The sequence below is a fragment of the Lytechinus pictus genome, chromosome 3, assembly GCF_037042905.1.
Source record: "Lytechinus pictus isolate F3 Inbred chromosome 3, Lp3.0, whole genome shotgun sequence".
NCBI lineage: Eukaryota > Metazoa > Echinodermata > Echinoidea > Temnopleuroida > Toxopneustidae > Lytechinus > Lytechinus pictus.
The window spans coordinates 82,346,568-82,365,703 of record NC_087247.1 but is presented as its reverse complement, the minus strand read 5'-3'; the positions used below and the strand labels follow the sequence as shown (position 1 = coordinate 82,365,703).

Here is a 19,136-nt window from a genome sequence, read left to right as displayed (position 1 = left end):
TGGCCTCATTCCAACTCTTCCATCCGTAGGTATTTCTCTCCTTCTCTACAGAACTCCTCCATGTTGTTTTTGGTCTCCCCCTTTTATGTTTTCCTCCTGGATTCCATGTTAGAGCAGTGTAACAATAATGGTCATCTTGCTTTCTGAGGACATGACCTATCCAATTCCAACGTCTTCTTTTGACTTCCTGACTCATCTTGTTAAGTTGAGTGAGATTATTGAGCTCCTCCATGCCAATAATGTTTGGCCAGAATATTTGAAGTGCTCTTTTAAGGCATTGATATTGAAACAAATCTAACTTTTTCTCATCACTTTTGTTGATCTTCCATGTTTCACAACCATAGAGAAGTACAGGTCTGACTAATGTTTCGAACATGTTAACTTTGGTTTTCCTTCCATACTTCTTAGACCTCCACACCTTGTTTAGTTTTACAAAAACATTTCTGGCTTTATTAATTCTGCTTCTCAAGTCATTTTCTCCACCACCCTCTTTACTAATAATTGCGCCAAGATAGGTGAATTCATCTATATCTTCAATGTCTTTACCATCTAATTGAATTGCTTCATTTTTCTTGCTGTTCATTCTCAGAATTTTGGTTTTCTTGTCATTGATCTTGAGTTCAACTTTCTTTGCTAGTTCGGACATCCTATTTGTCTTCTGTTGCAATTGGTTGTGAGTTAAAGATATGAGGGCAATATCATCTGCAAAATCCAAGTCTTCAAGTTGGGACATAAATCTCCATGGAATGCCGGTTTTATTATCTTTTGTAGTTCTGGTCATTATCCAATCAATTACGAGAAGAAACAAGAAACCTGACATCACATCTCCTTGTTTGACACCAGTTTTTACTTGGAACCACTCTGTAGCTTCTCCATCATCAAGTACTGCACATGCACTGTCATTATATACTAGTTTTACCATGTCAATTATCTTTCTTGGAATACCATATTGCTTCATTATCTCCCATAAGCTATCACGGTAAAAAGAATCAAACTTTCTAGAAATCGATGAAATTAATGTGAAGTGAGGCTTGCCATTCAATGGATTGCTCAACTATGTTTCTCAAGATGAAGATTTGTTCTGTTGTGCTTTTTCCTTCTCGAAATCCAGCCTGCTCTGCTCTGCTCTTAACTTCTCGTCTATGCCACATTTAATTCTGCTAATATCTTTCCAAACACTTTACTAGCAATTGGGAGGAGGGTGATACCTCTCCAGTTTCTACAATTAGATAAGTCACCCTTTTTTGGCAGTTTAACTATCAGCCCTTTTATCCAGTCACTACGTATGATTTCTTGGATCCAAATCTCAGTAATGATGTTGTGTAGTTTGTCAGCTATGGTCTGGATATCTGCTCTTAACAATTCAGGTGTAATCATGATAATCATGATATACGGTAATCGGGATATAAAAATAATGATAAAACAAACCTGAAGAAGATATGATAGTGATGTCATAGAGAAGACCATGGAGTGGGTTTGTAAACTCTTCAGCTCTGATCTCCCTGTTTTGCGAGCATTGACACATAAGGCCAACAACCAATCCTATGTAAGAAGCTTGTTTGGAAGCTAGCCGCAAGTTTGGTGGCTCCTTGCTTTCAACTCCACCTACAGCTCGCATTAACCTGCAGTGAAAAATTCAAATCAGTGGAGTTCTATTTCATTCTTGTATCACATTACTCATACATATCATCATCAGAATAACTCTGGAATGAGCTAAAATTCTGTATTATGTGTACATTTGTTAGTCTTTTCATGTATCTAATTAAGACCACAGGCAAAAATACAATAGAATGAGTTGTCTCAAGATTATTTGTGTTCTAGGATTATACAATGCATACTGTACTTGTTAACATGCATATTTCCCTGAATAGGAGAAAGATTCACCATTGTACAAAACTTTTTAACACGTCATAACCTTGAAATGTATACTTTTACAAGAGAGCTTTATTTATCTATCAATTTAACAAGGCCAGGTAGAATTGACCCCAGAAGTTTTTTGAACCCCAGTTGCCTAGCAACCACCTCGATGACCCCTCTCTCCTGCCGTAAAGAGGGAACTTCATGCCACCACGCATCTCCTTTAAAGCCATCGTCCAAGACTAATCATCAGAGTGGCATGGAGGAAGAGGTCCCATAGATAAAGCTCACTCATAATAAAAAAAAATTCTGAACAAAATCTGAAAATTTACTATACTTCATGTTATTCATATATCAATGCCAGATTCCATCAGACATTGATAGAAGGTAGTTCTGCAGCAATTCTCTACTTCCTAAAGCCTAATCTCACAAAAAATTTGGGTAAGTTATCAATAATTCAAATTTGGTTGCTCTCGAGGAAAGTAGCCCAGATTGAAAAAAAAAACATAATAGCTTTTTGATCTATGAAGAGTTTCAGCATTGCCTATGTATATTTAGGGTACTTACTGGACAACATTATATATTTGCTCGATTGATGAAAGGCATATTAAGAAGGAGAAACAAAATCCACCAACAAATAAAAAATTTGAATTTCTTACTACAAACTAGGTATGGGTAAAAGCCAACTGCTCATCTCCCACAGATATTGCCAAGGCTTATTGTGTATTTCATCTTTTCCTAGATATCGCTCTAACAACATATAGTCTTAATTGTTGGGTTCATGAGAAAATACTGTGCTTTGGTTCAAAGAAAGTTTCAGTCAATGTGAATAAGAGTCTCAACTTTAACATTGACTTAAGAGTTTAGGGTATTTAGACAAACCATATCAGTCTAGTGAGAAAAAAAGAGAAATTTGATTCTCTATCTTAAAAGTCTCTGTTGTGGATGGTTAATTTCAGATCTGTACTCATAAGGGTTGATACAATTCTAGTATCTGCGCTATATGCAGGGTATCCTCGGGAGAAGTGGCATTCTATTGCAATTACGAATCCACCGTGAGACTAATTCCTAATTAAAATTCACTTGTCACATGACACATTCGCAACTATGCACAGCACACTGAATGTAAGAGCACCAATGGTACAGAAAAATGTCAGTGGGCAATGGGAAGTCTGCAATCGAATTAGAATTGCTGTGTTCAAGTGGAAAATCTCGCGATAGCCTCGTGGGGGGAATTCCACATCTGATAGATAAAATCAGGGGCAGCGGAACCAGGAAGAGGGGGGGGGCACTTGTCCCCAAAATTCCCAGTATGAAAAAATATCCTTTTTTTTTCAAAATGGAAAGAGCCTTTTTCTCAAAATGATATGTGCCCTTTTTCAAAATATAATACCTTTTTTTATGTAAAACAAAACATTTTAGATTAGAAAATCACAAAATTTTTGGCTAATGCTTTGCGCTCGCATCAATTATAATTAAGAAGGTACTCATTCTTCTTCTTGGTTACAAAAAGTGCTTAATATGTCCGGTGTGTTGGCTCAGTTGATCAGAGCATCCGTCTCACAACCGGGAGGTGGGGGTTCAAACCCCGGCCGCGTCAGGCCAAAAGACGTTAAAAGATGGGAGTTGCTGCTAGACCTGTTTGGCTTTAAACGGTTAAAGAGATAGAGCCTCGTCGATCTGGCACTGCCCAGCTGCTGCCAGGCCCATGATCAAGTAGGCAAAGCAAATTTTCAGAGTATTTCATTTCATGTCTATTTTGAACAATAAAATATAGATTTTCATCATTTTTCCTTTTTTTCATTTCAGGTAGGAATATCTCAAATTTTCAGCTCGTGCTTTGCGCTCACATCAGTTATTGTTTAGTGAGGTACTCATTCTGTTCTTGGTTACAAAAATAGGTACAAATTGGTTACAATGTTCAGTTTTCAGGTTGGAATATCAAAGATATTTAGCTCGTGCTTCGCGTTCACATTATTCGATTGGTGAGATATGTATCCTATTAATGTCACTAAATGCAGTCCTTACCAGCTTCTTTTTTCTGGTCAGTATATATCTAAAAAAAAAAAATCTTTGCGCTCGCGTCAATTCTTTATCTTTTTCATGATAACAAAAACTGCTCAGAATGTTTGATTTTCACGTCTTATAAGTACATGAAATGTCCAAAAGTTTGTAATATAGAATGATTAAGTACGTCGAACAGCTTCTTTATATGTACATCCAGTACATTTCCTTTCCAAGACGGAAAAGTCAAAATTTTAACGCAAGTTTAATAAGTGCTAAATCTGGCTTTTTTTTCTGAAACTGTATTGAGAGGAGGCTAGTAAGCTATTGGACATTAACCCTTTGCGTGCGACGGACTTCCACAGAAGCCCAGCGAGTCGTTCACTTAGCTACGACGGGCTTCTACAGAAGCTGAGATTTTTTTGGTTTAATTCGATGAAGTTTTTCAGCTTTTTCGTAATTGTTATGTACTAAAACCTCTGCCACTATTTCCTTTATAAACCTATTTCGATAACAGAATGAAAAAATATACAGCTACGTGGGGAAAAATCTTGAAAATAGAAAATCATTTCAACTTTACCCGATTTTTTTGTTGGAGTCAGACGGGGAAGAATAAATTTGGTGACGAGCACGTACGCGCGCGCAAAAGGCCTGATCACGTGATTTGTTCTGATTACGTGATTTGATCCATATCATACACTAACATCTTTTCTGCAAGATCGTCACGTAATAAGCTACGCGTTTATTCACCATTTTCGTATTATTATTTGTTTCATCAAGGAGATTTCACTCTGGAATGATATCTCCTCGGTTTCAATGATCGATTGTATTTTCAGAAAAACAAATTTAAAAAGCTTGTACGAGAGTAATGTCTTAGTACTTTGAGCTGATCTCGGTGCACTTTTGAACTTTTCCCCTCCCCATAATATAATCATCTCTCTTCTTCTCATTATTTTTGTCTACTATTCTGTAAAAAATAGAGAAAAGAAAGCAGTTTAGCGCACCATTCATCTCATACTCTTTTCAAAAGGGAAACGTCCGTGTATTTCATGATATCCTCACTACCCGAACAAAATAATGTCAGGGCGGCCACTCAAACAAATTCCTTCCGAAAAGAGCAGGATACAGATGGTCAACGACCCGAACAAAAGGAAGATTAGTGTTTATCGAGAGGATGACTTATTGAATGCTTTTCGTACTTAGCAATACAAAAAGCTTTTATGAATACTTTTTTTTTTATATCGACCAACATACCGGAACTAAAAACAACAAACTTTGTCTCATTTACCAACAACATGTAGGTGCTTCTGAAATCCGTCAGTGATTCATATTAATTGCATAAAAGCGCTTCCCCTTGGTGATGATGCATATCAAAGAAGAACCATTTAGGGAAATTATTAAAAAAAATGTTCAGATGTCACGGAGAACGAGAGAGAATGAGAGACAGAGATAAAAGGGTTAATAGACAAGTGCGCTTTTGCTAAAATTCCATGAATATCCACTTAAACGAATAACAACATGACTTTATTTTTGGGTTATAGATTACTAAAAAATCCCACAACGTTTGTTTGTCGCAACTCGGTCCTCAGACCTTTGTCAAACTGATGACTTTTTTTTCTTGACCTACCCCCCCCCCCCCCCCTCCAGATAGAAATGTTCTGACCTGCACTCTAATATTGCTTGTTTGTCTCCTCTCTCCGATTTTCTGCTTTTTTTTCGCCATTTTTTTTTTTACCGGCAAATAGCGTGGTAGAGAAGATTCATTTAGAAAAAAAATCTGACCCACCCGTTTTTGTTCCCGTTACTGCAAACAAACATTTGGGTCGCTTACCCTGGTTAGCATCAAAACCAAAATATCTGATTTCTTACATGAAAACAGGGGCCGCTGAGCGTTTTTGATAATGGAGGGGTTGAGCTGATAGTTGGAGGGAGTGGACCGGCCAAAAGAAAATTACAAATTTATATAGACTTCGGATTTTTTGTACATGTTTGCTGAAGGGGTGAGGACTGAAACTTCCTACCAAATCCGCCGCCTCTGTACTATTAGATTGAACGATTAAAACGATAGAGGCAAAAATGAATTATAACTATTATGATTTGTTTTAATGATTTATTTATTACCATGATTACTTTATGTGTTTTTGGTTGTGAGATCAAGGAGACAAATCAACAATAGAACAAAACGAAAGAGCAAATAAAAAAACACTTTTAATTGCAGATGTTATAATTTATTCAAGAAAAAATAATTTCTCTTACTTTTAGTAGTTGCTAGCATGGCTCTTTTTGAGGGAAAAGTAAGATAAAGAAAGAAACGTACATGTAGAAAGTGACAAGGAGAGAGTCGGGAGGTATGATTTCAGACTTACAGTTTTTGTCACTCTTACTCGTGTAACTCTTTGAAATAATTTTAGGATATTACAAATCGAATACTGGTGTGCAAACTTCAGGAAGAAAATTATTTTACTATTACAATAGCTGCGTGGCAAATCGAATTAAATGAGACATATAATTTACGAAAAAATCTAAAAAACGACTTTTAGTGAAAGATGGAGGCCTTTGTCTTGCCATAACCCTAAGCCCCAAGTTCACAAAAAATAGTTTAATCGTGCATTTTTATACGATGATTATTATCATCATATTTTCTTTTGCGATAGATATCTACCCACGTTATTGAAAATGGAAGATGATATAAAATTTATTGTGAAATGACAGTTACAATAGTAGTTTTAAAATGTTTTTCGGGACTTTATTTGAGAATCTGGGAGAACCCCCCCCCCCTAAATTTTCGACATGATGGCCATGATGCAATAGGATGAGAGGCTCACAAATGCAACAATCTCCGATCAATACAAGTTGGCAAAATCGAGGCATACTCTCGGAACGATTTCCGATGAAGAGAGAGAGAGAGAGGGGGGGGGGGGGAGTTAGATGTAATGTAAAATGAAAGGTACTGAGAAGAAAAAAATCAGAGAGAATTAATGGATAGAGGGGGATGGGGCGGGTATACCTCGTAATCCAAATCAGGGAGAAGGAAGACGATACAGATATTATTTAAATGAGAAGAACTAAGAGGAAAAAAAAAGTGTAGACGGGAGGGGATAAAGAAATACTATAGATATAGGAAAGGGAATGAAAGCGGTAGATAATACATTCAGTTACAGGTTAGAAACCAGGGAAAGGAAAAACGAAAAAAAAATCTGTTGGTACCGTTTTTAAATACATGTAGCCTACACTTTATATTGACAAATGCGCAATTAAAAAAAATACCATCCGCCAGTCACATAGAATGATTTCAGTAGCTTTCCAGTGTTATTGAAAATTTGTAAACAAATTTTCTATAAAACGGGCCCCTGGTGCACTTTGAACCCCCCCCCCCCCCCCCCGCGTTCTTTCATTCTCTCATCTTATTATTTTTGTCTTCTTTATATTTCAAAGGAAATAAACAGAAAATAAAGCAATTTAGAACAGCGTTTATCCTCTGCTCTTTCGAAAATGAAAACGTCCTTGTAGTTCTTGATCTCGGCACTCCCCAAACAAAAGAAAGTCATGGCGGACGCTCAAACAAATCCCTTATAAAAAGAGCAGGGAACAAATAGCCAACGCCCTGAATAAAATGAAGATTAATGAATTCGTCAGGATGACCTACTGCTTTTCGTATTTAGCAGTAGAAAAGCTCTTAGGAATACTGCTTTTCATTCATATTACGATAGTAACATTTAAATAATGTATAGGTCTACTCATTTATTGACAAAACATGCAGGCGCTTAAGAAATGGCAAGAACATTTTCTTCTTGAGCATCACAGCACTTTATCAAAAAAAAAAAAAACTTCACGTTTTTGTATACGTTTCCTGAAGGGGGGGTGGACTGTCGCCTCCTACCGACTCCAACACCTCTGTACTGTTTTAATTGAACGATTAAAAAGATAGAGACAAAACGGGATACACATCTTTCATGATTTATGTATTAATTTTGTTTTCGGTTGTGAAAAATCCCAGAACGATAAAAAAATGAATAAAATGGAGGAACATAATAAAACACTTTTAATTTAGATGTTACAATTTCATTAGATGAAACTAATTTACTCTCTCTCATTTTGACGAACACTAGTCGGTAGCATGGTTATTTTGGAGGGAAAAGAAGATAAAGAAAAATGAAACGTAGAACGAGAGGAGGAGATCGAGCGTTGGGGGGTATGATTTCAGATCCACTATATAATTTGAGTCTAATTTACATCCTTCACTCTTTGAAATTGCAACGGAAAACATATCATATACGGGTATGTACATGTAATCTTCAGATTCAGGAACAATTTTTTTTTTTATTACAAACCATAATTTATGAAAAGAAGATACCAAAGACGATTTTTAGTGAAACGTTGAGGCCACCATCTTGAAGCCCCACAAAATCACAAAATAGTTTCGGACTTTCGTTGCGCGGTGTTAAATCATCATCATCGCACTTGCAAGGGAAAATTCGTGCTTTTTTATTCATTCTGGAAAATAAAGGTATTTGGTATGCTGTGATTTCACCCAAAACGGATTATCGTTGTAATTATACACTTTGCAAATGATCTCTCTACAAGGAGGTAAAGAGACCATTCATGAGTAACGGGACAATAGGCAATGAAAAAAAAGCACTAGTAGAGCAGACAACAAAGCGGTATCGATCGAACCCGACCTGTCCGCGCGTGCTGATTGCCCTTACGCATTTTTGTACACAGTGCCTATTGACTTGGGGAAAAGCGAAGATTTTACAAAATAACACGACTTTTTCCTCATAAATTTCTTAACTATTCTGTTGATTTGAGAAGCGAAACCTGTATTTCTAGAAAGAAAAATGTCTGATCTTTCATCTTTACATTTACTAAAAATCCTGAAAATACATCAGTTTGGCGCAATTAGCAATTGATTGGGAAAACACCGCCACAGATCCAAATACCAGCAATGTACCAAAACGGCTCCGCCGCAGGGAAAGGTATCGGGATTCGCGGGTCCGCACGCAAAGGGTTAAAAAACTATACAATCTATTATTACCAACTCTATTGATGATCTTGGAAAAACTTGTTAGAATAGATATATGTCTATAATTGCTCATTAATGATTAATCATATCTACGTAAAATCTTTGCAACTTTCATTTTGCTTGGAAAAACCATAGGGTTCATTGATCTTTGACGTTGGTCATGTGACCTGAAATGCGCACAGGATGTTCAGTGATACTTGATTACTCTTATGTCCAAGTTTTATGAACTAGACCAATAAACTTTCAAAGTTATGATGGCAATTCAACAAATACTCAGAATTTGGCCAAAGTTCATTGACCCTAAATGACCTTTGACCTTAATCATGTGACCTGAAACTTGCACAGGATGTTCAGTGATACTTGATTAACCTTATGTCAAATTTTCATGAACTAGGTCCATATATTTTCTAAGTTATGGTGTCATTTCAAAAACTTAACCTTAGGCTAAGATTTTGATGTTGGTTCCCCCAACATGGTCTAAGTTCATTGACCCTAAACGACCTTTGACCTTGGTCATGTGACCTGAAACTCAGGCAGAATGTTCAGTAAGGGTTGTCATTTCAAAAACTTAACCTTAGGTTAAGATTTGGTGTTGATGCCGCCGCCGTCGGAAAAACGGCACCTATAGTCTCACTCTGCTATGCAGGTGAAACAAAAATTGAATTAAAAGCATTTGTGATATCAATAGGTTGTTCATACATGTATACTTTATTTTAATAATATATCTGTAAAGTGTAGAGACGTCATTTCGATGTACTAACTGCTATACATTTATAAAAGCAGAATATCATTACCATTATTATCATTATTTTCATAAGTAAATCTACTTGTAGGAAAGGAGATTTTAGATGGATCAATAATATAATTAATTACTTTCTATGGTGTGGATATCACACATTTTGTTATCTAGCTTTCTTCTGTAATGTTTTCTGCAACAATCTAATAAGAGATCTCAATTTAATACAATATTTTGTTATATCTATTGATATTATTTATGGTAGGATATTTCATACTTCAATTTTCCTTAATTCAAGTCACTTTTATTTTCATCTTCTTTTTTTTTTTCTTCCCCACATAATTTTCCCCTCTCTGTTTATGCATTCATCTGCCTACAATCTGGCTATGAATACCACCCTACCATTTTTCCCCTCTGTTCTTCAATTTTCCAGACTATTTTATCACTCTTTTTATATATTTGCTTTTCACTATCCCTCTTCTTTCCCCTTTTTCTCATATGTTGTGAGGGAAAATACATTGAGCCTTAGCAATTGAGCACTAAAAACAGGTTGAGATGAACTATATGTTTAACATGTAGTCCAGGAGATGATGATGATGAATGTGATGATGTATACTACTATACATAAATTGTGAATACAAATGAACCTAATATTGTCCAGCAAAACATTAATGATTCATTAAAATTATGGTTTTACTGCCTTCGGTCAATTTGAAAGATTTAGTCCCTTCTGATGGGCTGCTTAACTTCAGCAAGCAGATTGATCTGGGGATGATGACCATGACCTATCTACAACACTAGTTTAAATGAAAACTTTCTACAAAACACAGGATTGGGTTCATAATGAGCTCCTTCAGCACAGAGTAGGGCCAGCTAACTTGCCTAAATAAAGCTTGCCCTGAACCAAAGCGAGCATGTCTGAGTCTTCTGCCAAATTTCCCAGGCCTGGACAGAAAGCCCTGTTTCTCCATGATCTCCAGATAAAATTCCAATGAAAAGCCATCGAAAAAAAAACCATACATAAAATTTGATGCAAAGCACTGCTGCCACATGAAGAAAAGCTGAGTACCTCCTCAGATTTCAGTAATTTTAAAGCTGTGTTGAGATATATAGCTCATCTTAATTTCTAATTACTCTGAAATTCTTTTATGTGAAACGCTAAGCACTTGGAATATGCCATCCCTCTGGAGACTTATTGGAGCTATTGTGTAATTGACTTGCTATTTTTCAGCTTCAGAAGAGACAAAATGACATAATGTACATAAAGTGCATGAATGTTCAACTTACTTTAATATTGAGCCAACAGAGTATTCCTCCAACACAAATCGTGGATTACACTTCCTGAGCTGCCACATGGTGGCACTATGATAGCAGCTTTCATCTATAAGGTACCATTGTAACTCATGTGCTCCGGCAATAACAACCTTTATATTGCGTCCCTACAAATATTAAACATTGAATATCAAATGAGTTCAGCTCAAACTTTTATTACAAAAATCTCTGATTTCATAGCTTATGATATACATGTGCTTTATCAGAACATACCAGCAACTCAAAGTCCCACATTCCAGCACTTACATGTACACCAAAGTAAGATGCTTCCTATACTATGTTTTAAATGACAAAAAAAATGATATATGTATTAAACAAAATATATTTCCTAACCATAATCAATCAAATTCAAAGCATCAGTAGCATGTCTCACCTCAAATTCCTATCCAAAATACTCATTGTCTACATATCTTATCCAAAAAAGGCCACATCATGAAATGCATATATTTGTCACCCCAGAAGGCACTTAGCAATTATGAACATACAAGTCATGTCATTAATGATGAATTGCATGGAGATTAGATATGCAACTACTATAGAAAAATTACATCAAATAAATGGAAATCACTGTTAACAAGAGACCAAACCAACAGATAGGGACAAGAGAGCAGAGAAAATGAAAATGCAAAATCCAGATTCCATATTTTTATTCATTGGCATAAGGTTTGAAAATGCAAATATTGTGAGAAAAATATACTTGTAGTAAAAAGAAATTCCATACACTTTGCACAAAGAATGAATATATTGACATGAATTGTGCTACTCTCTCTTGTGTTTTATCAAACATTGGAATAAGAAAAAAAACTAGAAATTTGATGTGTTCAAAGGACACAGATGCCCCCGCTTAACGCGATCAGATATTCATTCAATATGATTAAACTTAATATCATGCAGAAACCAATATGCATATATGTAATGAACAAATTTAGAACTTTGAACCAACTCGCATATACAATGAGCCGTGACCTTTGACCTGTGGACTCCGAATTTGAACTTAGCCTGTATTTTGGTGTCATCTACCTACACACCCCAATTTTTTTTAATCTCTTGAATATTTAATTAGTTACCATGCGGAATGAGCTGTGACCTTTGACCTACGAACTCTGAATTTTAGAATTAGCCTGTATTTTGGTGTCATCTACCTGACACCACAAATTTTTAAAATCTGTTGAATATTTCATACATGTAAGTTATCATGCGGAAACCAACTCGCATATTTAATGAGCTTTGACCTTTGACCTGCGGTCTCTGAATTCAAATTTAGCCTGTATTTTGATGTCATTTACCTACACACCAAAACTTTTTTAATCTGTTGAATATTTTCGAGTTATTGCGCGAAAACCTTGTGGGGGGATGGACGGAAGGACAGACGGACAGACAGGGGCAACGCTTAATGCCCTCTCCGGACTTCATCTGCGGGGGCATAAAAAGTACTGGAATCTTATTGTATCTGACTGACGGGGGTGTTCCAGAATCTGTGACTCATATCTAAAAAGTTGATCAGCCATGATGACTTTACACAAGGCTAACATGAAAATTTCCTCCACTTTTTACCAACCTGTGATTGCATGATAGGTGGTGAGTTGCTAAAGATGATGAGCATACTAAGTAGTGCTGAGAGAAAGAGATTAGCAGTCTGTATGTCACCCCTTGCGATTATACACTCTAGTATACCTGTCCATTGGATACGATGGAAGATAGATGCCAAGAAAAGAACACAACTCTCCTGTCCTTCTTCATACATCTATCATCAATCAAATAAAACAATGTACATTGGAGATAGTTAAGATATTAATACTTTAACTTTTTAACCTTTTAACATAAGTGTAAAAAGTCCAAATGATTTCTAGTTACCCAATTGAAAACAAAACTGTGGAAAAAATAGTAATATCTACTACATTCATTTACCTAGTACATACACTGTGCAATTTAACAGAGATCATCTACATGCCACATCACTTCCTCTTATTACAAAACCAAAAGTCTTTGGGAGCCTTGACCAGCAAGTATACGTCATATGCAATTAAGCACTCTCAAATGAGTGTCATAATTTCAAACATTGTTGAATACCAGTTCGCATTCATGAGTGTGATACAATACTAGTGTACCACAAGAGGCATTTGCAACCTTTCGCAACCTCAGGAACGGTAACGTTAGGGTCCCCTAACACAAAAGTCAACGATTAATCATACACTTGATTTATAAGATTGATTGTACATTATGGTCAATAGAATCAAACGTAGAAAACTGCTCTACAATCTTTGCTAAGCTTTGTGTTAAAGGCCCTTATAGACCTGCTTTTCGTGTGCAAAATTCTTTCACGTGACACCCGCACCATACGTGAATGTACATTACGACTGATGGTCATCATCGGATATGCCCCCTGAGCTGGCGGCGAGCCTCTACTATGACAGCTGGCTGGAGATATTCAAAATGCAGGGCCCACAATAGATTATGACATGGATAAGAAAGTGGTTTTTCAAACAAATCGAGTACATATTGAGTGAGGAAAATCTTACTGAATTAAGGCTTAGATATAGATCATTACAGTCCATCAAATTGATATTGCATTTAATGTGGATTATTGGTGGATCACTGGCAACTGATTTCATGGGTCAGATCACCTCTCCAGCCGAAACCATTTCGCATGCGTTGATATTACACATCATGCAGTATAGGCCAAATTCGTCTGAACTTCAGTAGATTTTGCGGGATTTTTTCTTTTGTTTACTCCTTCTACACAAACAATATGCCTCTAGCACACAATGTAATGGGCATTATGTTTTACTTTCCCCCATCTCTTCACAAGTATTTGGCTTGTGAATCCCTACAAGTATTGGAGATATATCCCTTTTTTCAGTATTTTAAACATCGTTTTTTAAATCCTTTTAACGTAACATAGGCCTATACGTAACGTACTTGCCCTCTCTGTCCCTTTTACGCGTGGTCGCACCTGGTATCCACTCATCAATGGAAGTGGGCCCCCCGGGCGGCCTCTCGAGCTCTGGGAGGAACCAAATGTGGCTTTGGAAAGTTGTCCTAAATCGGATATATCGTTGTTACCATAGTAGCAACCAGAATTTTGCACACGAAACGCATATTGAATGTTTCTGTTGAGAATGCGAAACGAAAACAAAATCTCATGTCACACAATTTGCATTGCAGGACAGAGTTTTACGACCATGATGACGGGCCCAAAAAGTCTCTTCCAAAATCAGCTAACGTCGTAAATAAGCGTTCGCGTTCTCCAACGAAAGGTCTGGATTGTGATAGATAGGACCACTGCAAGTAGGATACTCACTGGTTTGTATGATACCCTGCTACTTTACCGCATGAGGGTTTGCAGGAATACGACGGATACTCATTGGACCATGTGATACACTGCTTTAGTACAGCAAAAAAATTATGCAGGAATAGGTCCACTCCAATTAGGATGCTCTCTGGTCCATGTGACACACTGCTACATTACCACAAAAGGATATGCAGGAATAGGACCACTCCAATTAGGATACTTGAGGTCCGTGGCATACACTGCTACAGTTCAACAAGAGGGTTTGCAGGAATACATGTAGGACCACTCCAATGAAGATATTCAATGGGCCTTTATGATACACTGCTACAGTACCACAAGAGGTTTTGCAGGAATAGGACAACTCCAATTAGGATATTCTCTAGTCCATGTGATACACTGCTACAATTCCACAAGAGGACTGAAACAAAAAAAATTTCAATTAGGATTAAGTAGAGGGTTTAGCCACCAACTGTTTTTTATTTGGGATGATGAGTGGAATGTTAGCTTTAGTGTAGTCACTATACATGTAGGTTGACTCAATTTTTTTACTCAGAGTGTGTGATAAGGAAGGGAGCATATTGCAGTGAGAAACAGCAGCACTCAGAAGCCTCTGAGGTTCATAAATTGATACTATTGAGTATTACAATGTAAAGTCTGTGGAATCTAAGACAACTGGCAGGTATTCCATATGCACCAAGGATGTGTATGTTAGTTTAGATCCTTACCACGGTACAGCAGTATGGATCCTTCCTTTACATCCGACACTGTAGGTTAAAGCATAGATTTAGGGCAAAAAAAATCAGCTGAAATATGTAATTCTGTTTTGTGATGCCATAGGTCATGAGATGATTTCTGCTTTGTCAGATTGCACAGTAAATGTCCCATGGGAAAGAATAAATCATTTGGGAGATCTCAAAGGTGTCATTGCACGTTTTGGGTGAATAACAGTGTTACACACAAAATTAAAGAGTTCTTTACTGGTTATAAACAGAGTAGGTCAAATCTACTGTAGACTGGAAAATTTAGTGCTTGTCAGGACATTTTATTATGCAACTTAAAGAATTTTAGTAAACAAAAGCAGAACAACGACCTACCTTAACCATGGATTGCATACAGTAAACATCAGGAATGAATTCAGTCCAAGGTAGACTAGTCATTGCCCTATGGTATGTATACAGAATGTCTTCTCTTACTCCTTTCTTCACCATACATCGTACATAGTAAGACCAGAACAAAGAGAGTACATTGGAATTTGCTGGATGCTGGGCATCTGGATTTTTATTAAAAATGTATAAAGATTACTTCAATTACACTCTCAAAGGGCTAAACCTTTAATCATATTTTTTTTAATTCGGGGAAAAAAATATTCATCTTCCTCAGTTCATAGTTGAGGGATAGTGTCCAATGATTTTGCATGTGATCCCACACAATTATTAAATTGGCAACTAGTTTGGTCTGGTTTTCTGATGGATGTCGGATGCATCAAAGACCACTTTTCTAATGCTAGTTTCATCCAACGATCTTTTGAAAACAGTTAGAATGGTTGACTTAAAAAAAAGATTGGTCTCATTGCTTTATCTGTGGAAAATATGGGAAATAATGAATGGAAAACTTTTGAATGACGAGACGAATGAGTGGTCTCCTCCCACAGTCAGTACCAGTGGCGTGCAGAGAGTACAAGGGGCATGGGGGCGCTTGCCCCCCCCAAAAAAAAAAAAAATAAATAAATAAAATAAAATAAAAAAAACTATCATGTCAAAATCCATCACAATATTGGACTTTTGTAATAAAAATGTTGAAACTTTTGCTTGCTCACTTGCAACAATATGCCATATCTTGCCCCCTCAAAATTTTTGGTTCATTACGCCACTAAGTTTCAGGCCAATCTACGATTGCTCCTATCAAAACTATGATCAATGATTAGTAAATATACATTTAAGTCACTGTTGTCAGCTTTTTTTATGGGGGGCGAGGGTTCAGCAATGATTATGCTAAGACTTTTGCCAATATTCACAAAGTATACCTACCATGCACAGGGGGACAAGTAAATTAAAAATAAGTTTATATCTTTCCACTAATACTGTACACATGACATTTTCTCCTACAACAAAGTCATTTGAAAAACTGAAAACTAAGCCCTAAAATTGTGTTTGGCCACTATCATACATTCAGTACTTTTTTCCTTCTTTTGTTGCTCTAACAGTGTCCAATAGCTTGATAGCAAGGACTAAAAATGTGCACTCTAAGAAGTATCCATAATTTGCTTTGTAAATGGTCTGTATTTTTTCATGTTGTCATTTTTCATCTGGATGGAAGATTCTACAAGGCATTTGTTACGACTTTTTTGCTGTTTACAGTTTCTACAATTAAAAAAAGGATGAATTTGTTGTTCCTCCAACCATTCAATTATCTCCAGGAGATATATATATCTAATGGTAGATTCAAATTGCTAAGGGAGATTTTACAGCAAGGAAACTGTAGCACTATAGTCATTTTATTATATAATGGAAAATTTAGATTATTTTCAAATCCCGACCAAGATATTTAAACAAGTGGAATGCCTCTGGCCGTCTCACCTGCATCACGCGATTCAATATAGCAGCAGTGCTGATTTTGAAAACTACTATAACTCGCACAAGATGTTCAGTGATACTTGGTTACTCTTATTTCCACGTTTTATGAACTACATGTAGACCAATACACTTATAGAGATATGATGGCAATTCAACAAATACCCCCAACGTGGCCAAAGTTCTTTGACCTTACATGACCTTTGACCTTGATCATGTGACCTGAAACTTGCACAGGATGTTCAGTGATACTTGATTACTATTATGTCCAAGTTTCATGAATCAGATCCATAAACTTTCAAAGTTATGATGGTAATTCAACAGATACCCCCAATTCGGCCAAAGTTCATTGACCCTAAATGACCTTTGACCTTGGTCATGTGATGTGAAACTCATGCAGGATGTTCAGTGATACTTGATTAACCTTATGTATAAGTTTCATGAACTAGGTCCATATATTTTCTAAGTTATGATGACATTTCAAAAACTTAACCTTAGGTTAAGATTTTGATGTTGATTCCCCCAACATGGTCTAAGTTCATTGACCCTAAATGACCTTTGACCTTGGTCATGTGACATGAAACTCAGGCAGGATGTTCAGTAATACTTGATTAACCTTATGGCCAGGTTTCATGAACTAGGTCCATATACTTTCTAAGTTATGCTGTCATTTCAAAAACTTAACCTCAGGTTAAGATTTGGTGTTGACGCCGCCGCCGCCGTCGCCGCCGCCGTCGGAAAAGCGGCGCCTATAGTCTCACTCTGCTATGCAGGTGAGACAAAAACTGTAACAGTTGCTGCTTTCTACAACAGAACAAAAATACATCTCCTTTCACTTTCAATCACCATGGAGAGAAAAGAATCATATCTAGAAGAAATTGAACTTACTATGAAAGAGAGCCTGTATGAAGCTGGTAGTCTCAATAAATAGTGTCACCATGACCAAAGCACTGTCCACATCTCCTTCCATCCAAGCTGGTACAACATCAAATTGTCCAGGCCTTTGAAATATAACGAAACAGTTTATTTTCATAAATTCACAGTAATGGAGCTTAGCAGGCTAAAAATATTTGTTATTTTTCAGGGCTCATTGGGGCGATTGCAGAATTTTGAGGGCTATTTCTTTCATTTCATGGGCTACATTTTAGGGGCAACAAACAATAATTCAACAAATACAATTATCATTATTCTGCCATACTAAGTATATTTTCTGAATAATCTTGAATATAGTTTGTGACAGATCTTGGGGCGACTAGAAAAAATGAGGGAACTTTAGGGGTGATTGGGGCAGTAATGAGGGCGAAATCGCCCATCGCCCTCATGTAATATGCTGAAGCTTTGAATGAGAGATCATTTACATCATCATCATCATATCAGCCATGTTCAGCCCACTGCAGGGCGAAGGCCCCCTCAAGTTGGTGCCAAAGGTGCTTGTCTTGTGCTGATGCAATCCAGTTTATGCCAATTAATTTTGTGAGCTCGTCACTCCATCTCAATTTTTGTCTGCCCCGATTTCTTGATCCTAGCCATGGACTCCATTCTGTGATGCGTTTGGTCCACCTATTATCATGTGATCTTGCAATGTGGCCAGCCAATCTCCATTTCATTGATTTAATTGCTTTGATTATGTCTATTACTTTAGTCTGGCATTTACATCCGTCCTAAATATACAGATATACAATAAAAAAAAAAGTCAATTGATTGCCAGTCTATGTGCTTACCTTGTTGATGATGCAGCTTCTGCTGATCCAACCCATGGTGCAAACAAAGATAGCACTAATTCCCACAGCTTCCTAATACCTGGGTATAAACAAATATCAAACAATCTAAGTCAAGGTGATCTAACCCATGGTGCAAACAAAGATAGTACTTAAAAAAAAAAAAAAGGATAAGTACTTCTAAAGGGCACTGTTGTGCTGCTGCCATACATTGTACCTCCTGAATTATATGTTGATTGTGATGTTTTTTGAGATTTTCTTCACTCTAACTTATTGTCATGTGGTTTGGGTAGTTGTTGTCAACCTCCTGGACAAATTTGACAGCTGTTCATCATTCTGTATCGGAGTAATATCACTATGTTTTCTGCCCAATCTTGGACTGTTTTACTGGTGTATTTGATGCTCAGTCCCAGTGCAGGGATTACAGTTGAGAGAGCTGCTGTTGTTCAATTCACACATTGGACAATAGATGATGGACACATAATGAATACAGTGACAAAATGGATGGGTGCACGCTTTCAATACCTCGTGGTATCAAGTCTAGCTCCTTTGCCAATGGACATGACAAGCAGGTATGTTATACTATGCAAGCTATGTACTCTCT

At 36.8% G+C, this 19,136-nt stretch overlaps 1 protein-coding gene across 2 annotated transcripts in view; it reads right to left on the bottom strand.

Moving 5' to 3' along the window:
- LOC129256622 (ectopic P granules protein 5 homolog) overlaps positions 1–19,136 on the bottom strand; it is a 50,070-nt gene that overhangs the window by 24,324 nt on the left and 6,610 nt on the right. For both annotated transcript variants that reach the window (XR_010293228.1, XM_064097815.1), the window contains exons 3-8: positions 18,536–18,614; positions 17,703–17,815; positions 15,339–15,514; positions 12,511–12,696; positions 10,908–11,059; positions 1,429–1,622 (exon numbers count right to left, since the gene is read on the bottom strand). Coding sequence is in view for 1 of the 2 variants with exons in the window: in XM_064097815.1 (XP_063953885.1) it covers positions 1,429–1,622; positions 10,908–11,059; positions 12,511–12,696; positions 15,339–15,514; positions 17,703–17,815; positions 18,536–18,614 (900 nt within the window). In the remaining variant the exon portion in view is untranslated. The remainder of the gene's footprint in view (positions 1–1,428; positions 1,623–10,907; positions 11,060–12,510; positions 12,697–15,338; positions 15,515–17,702; positions 17,816–18,535; positions 18,615–19,136) is intronic.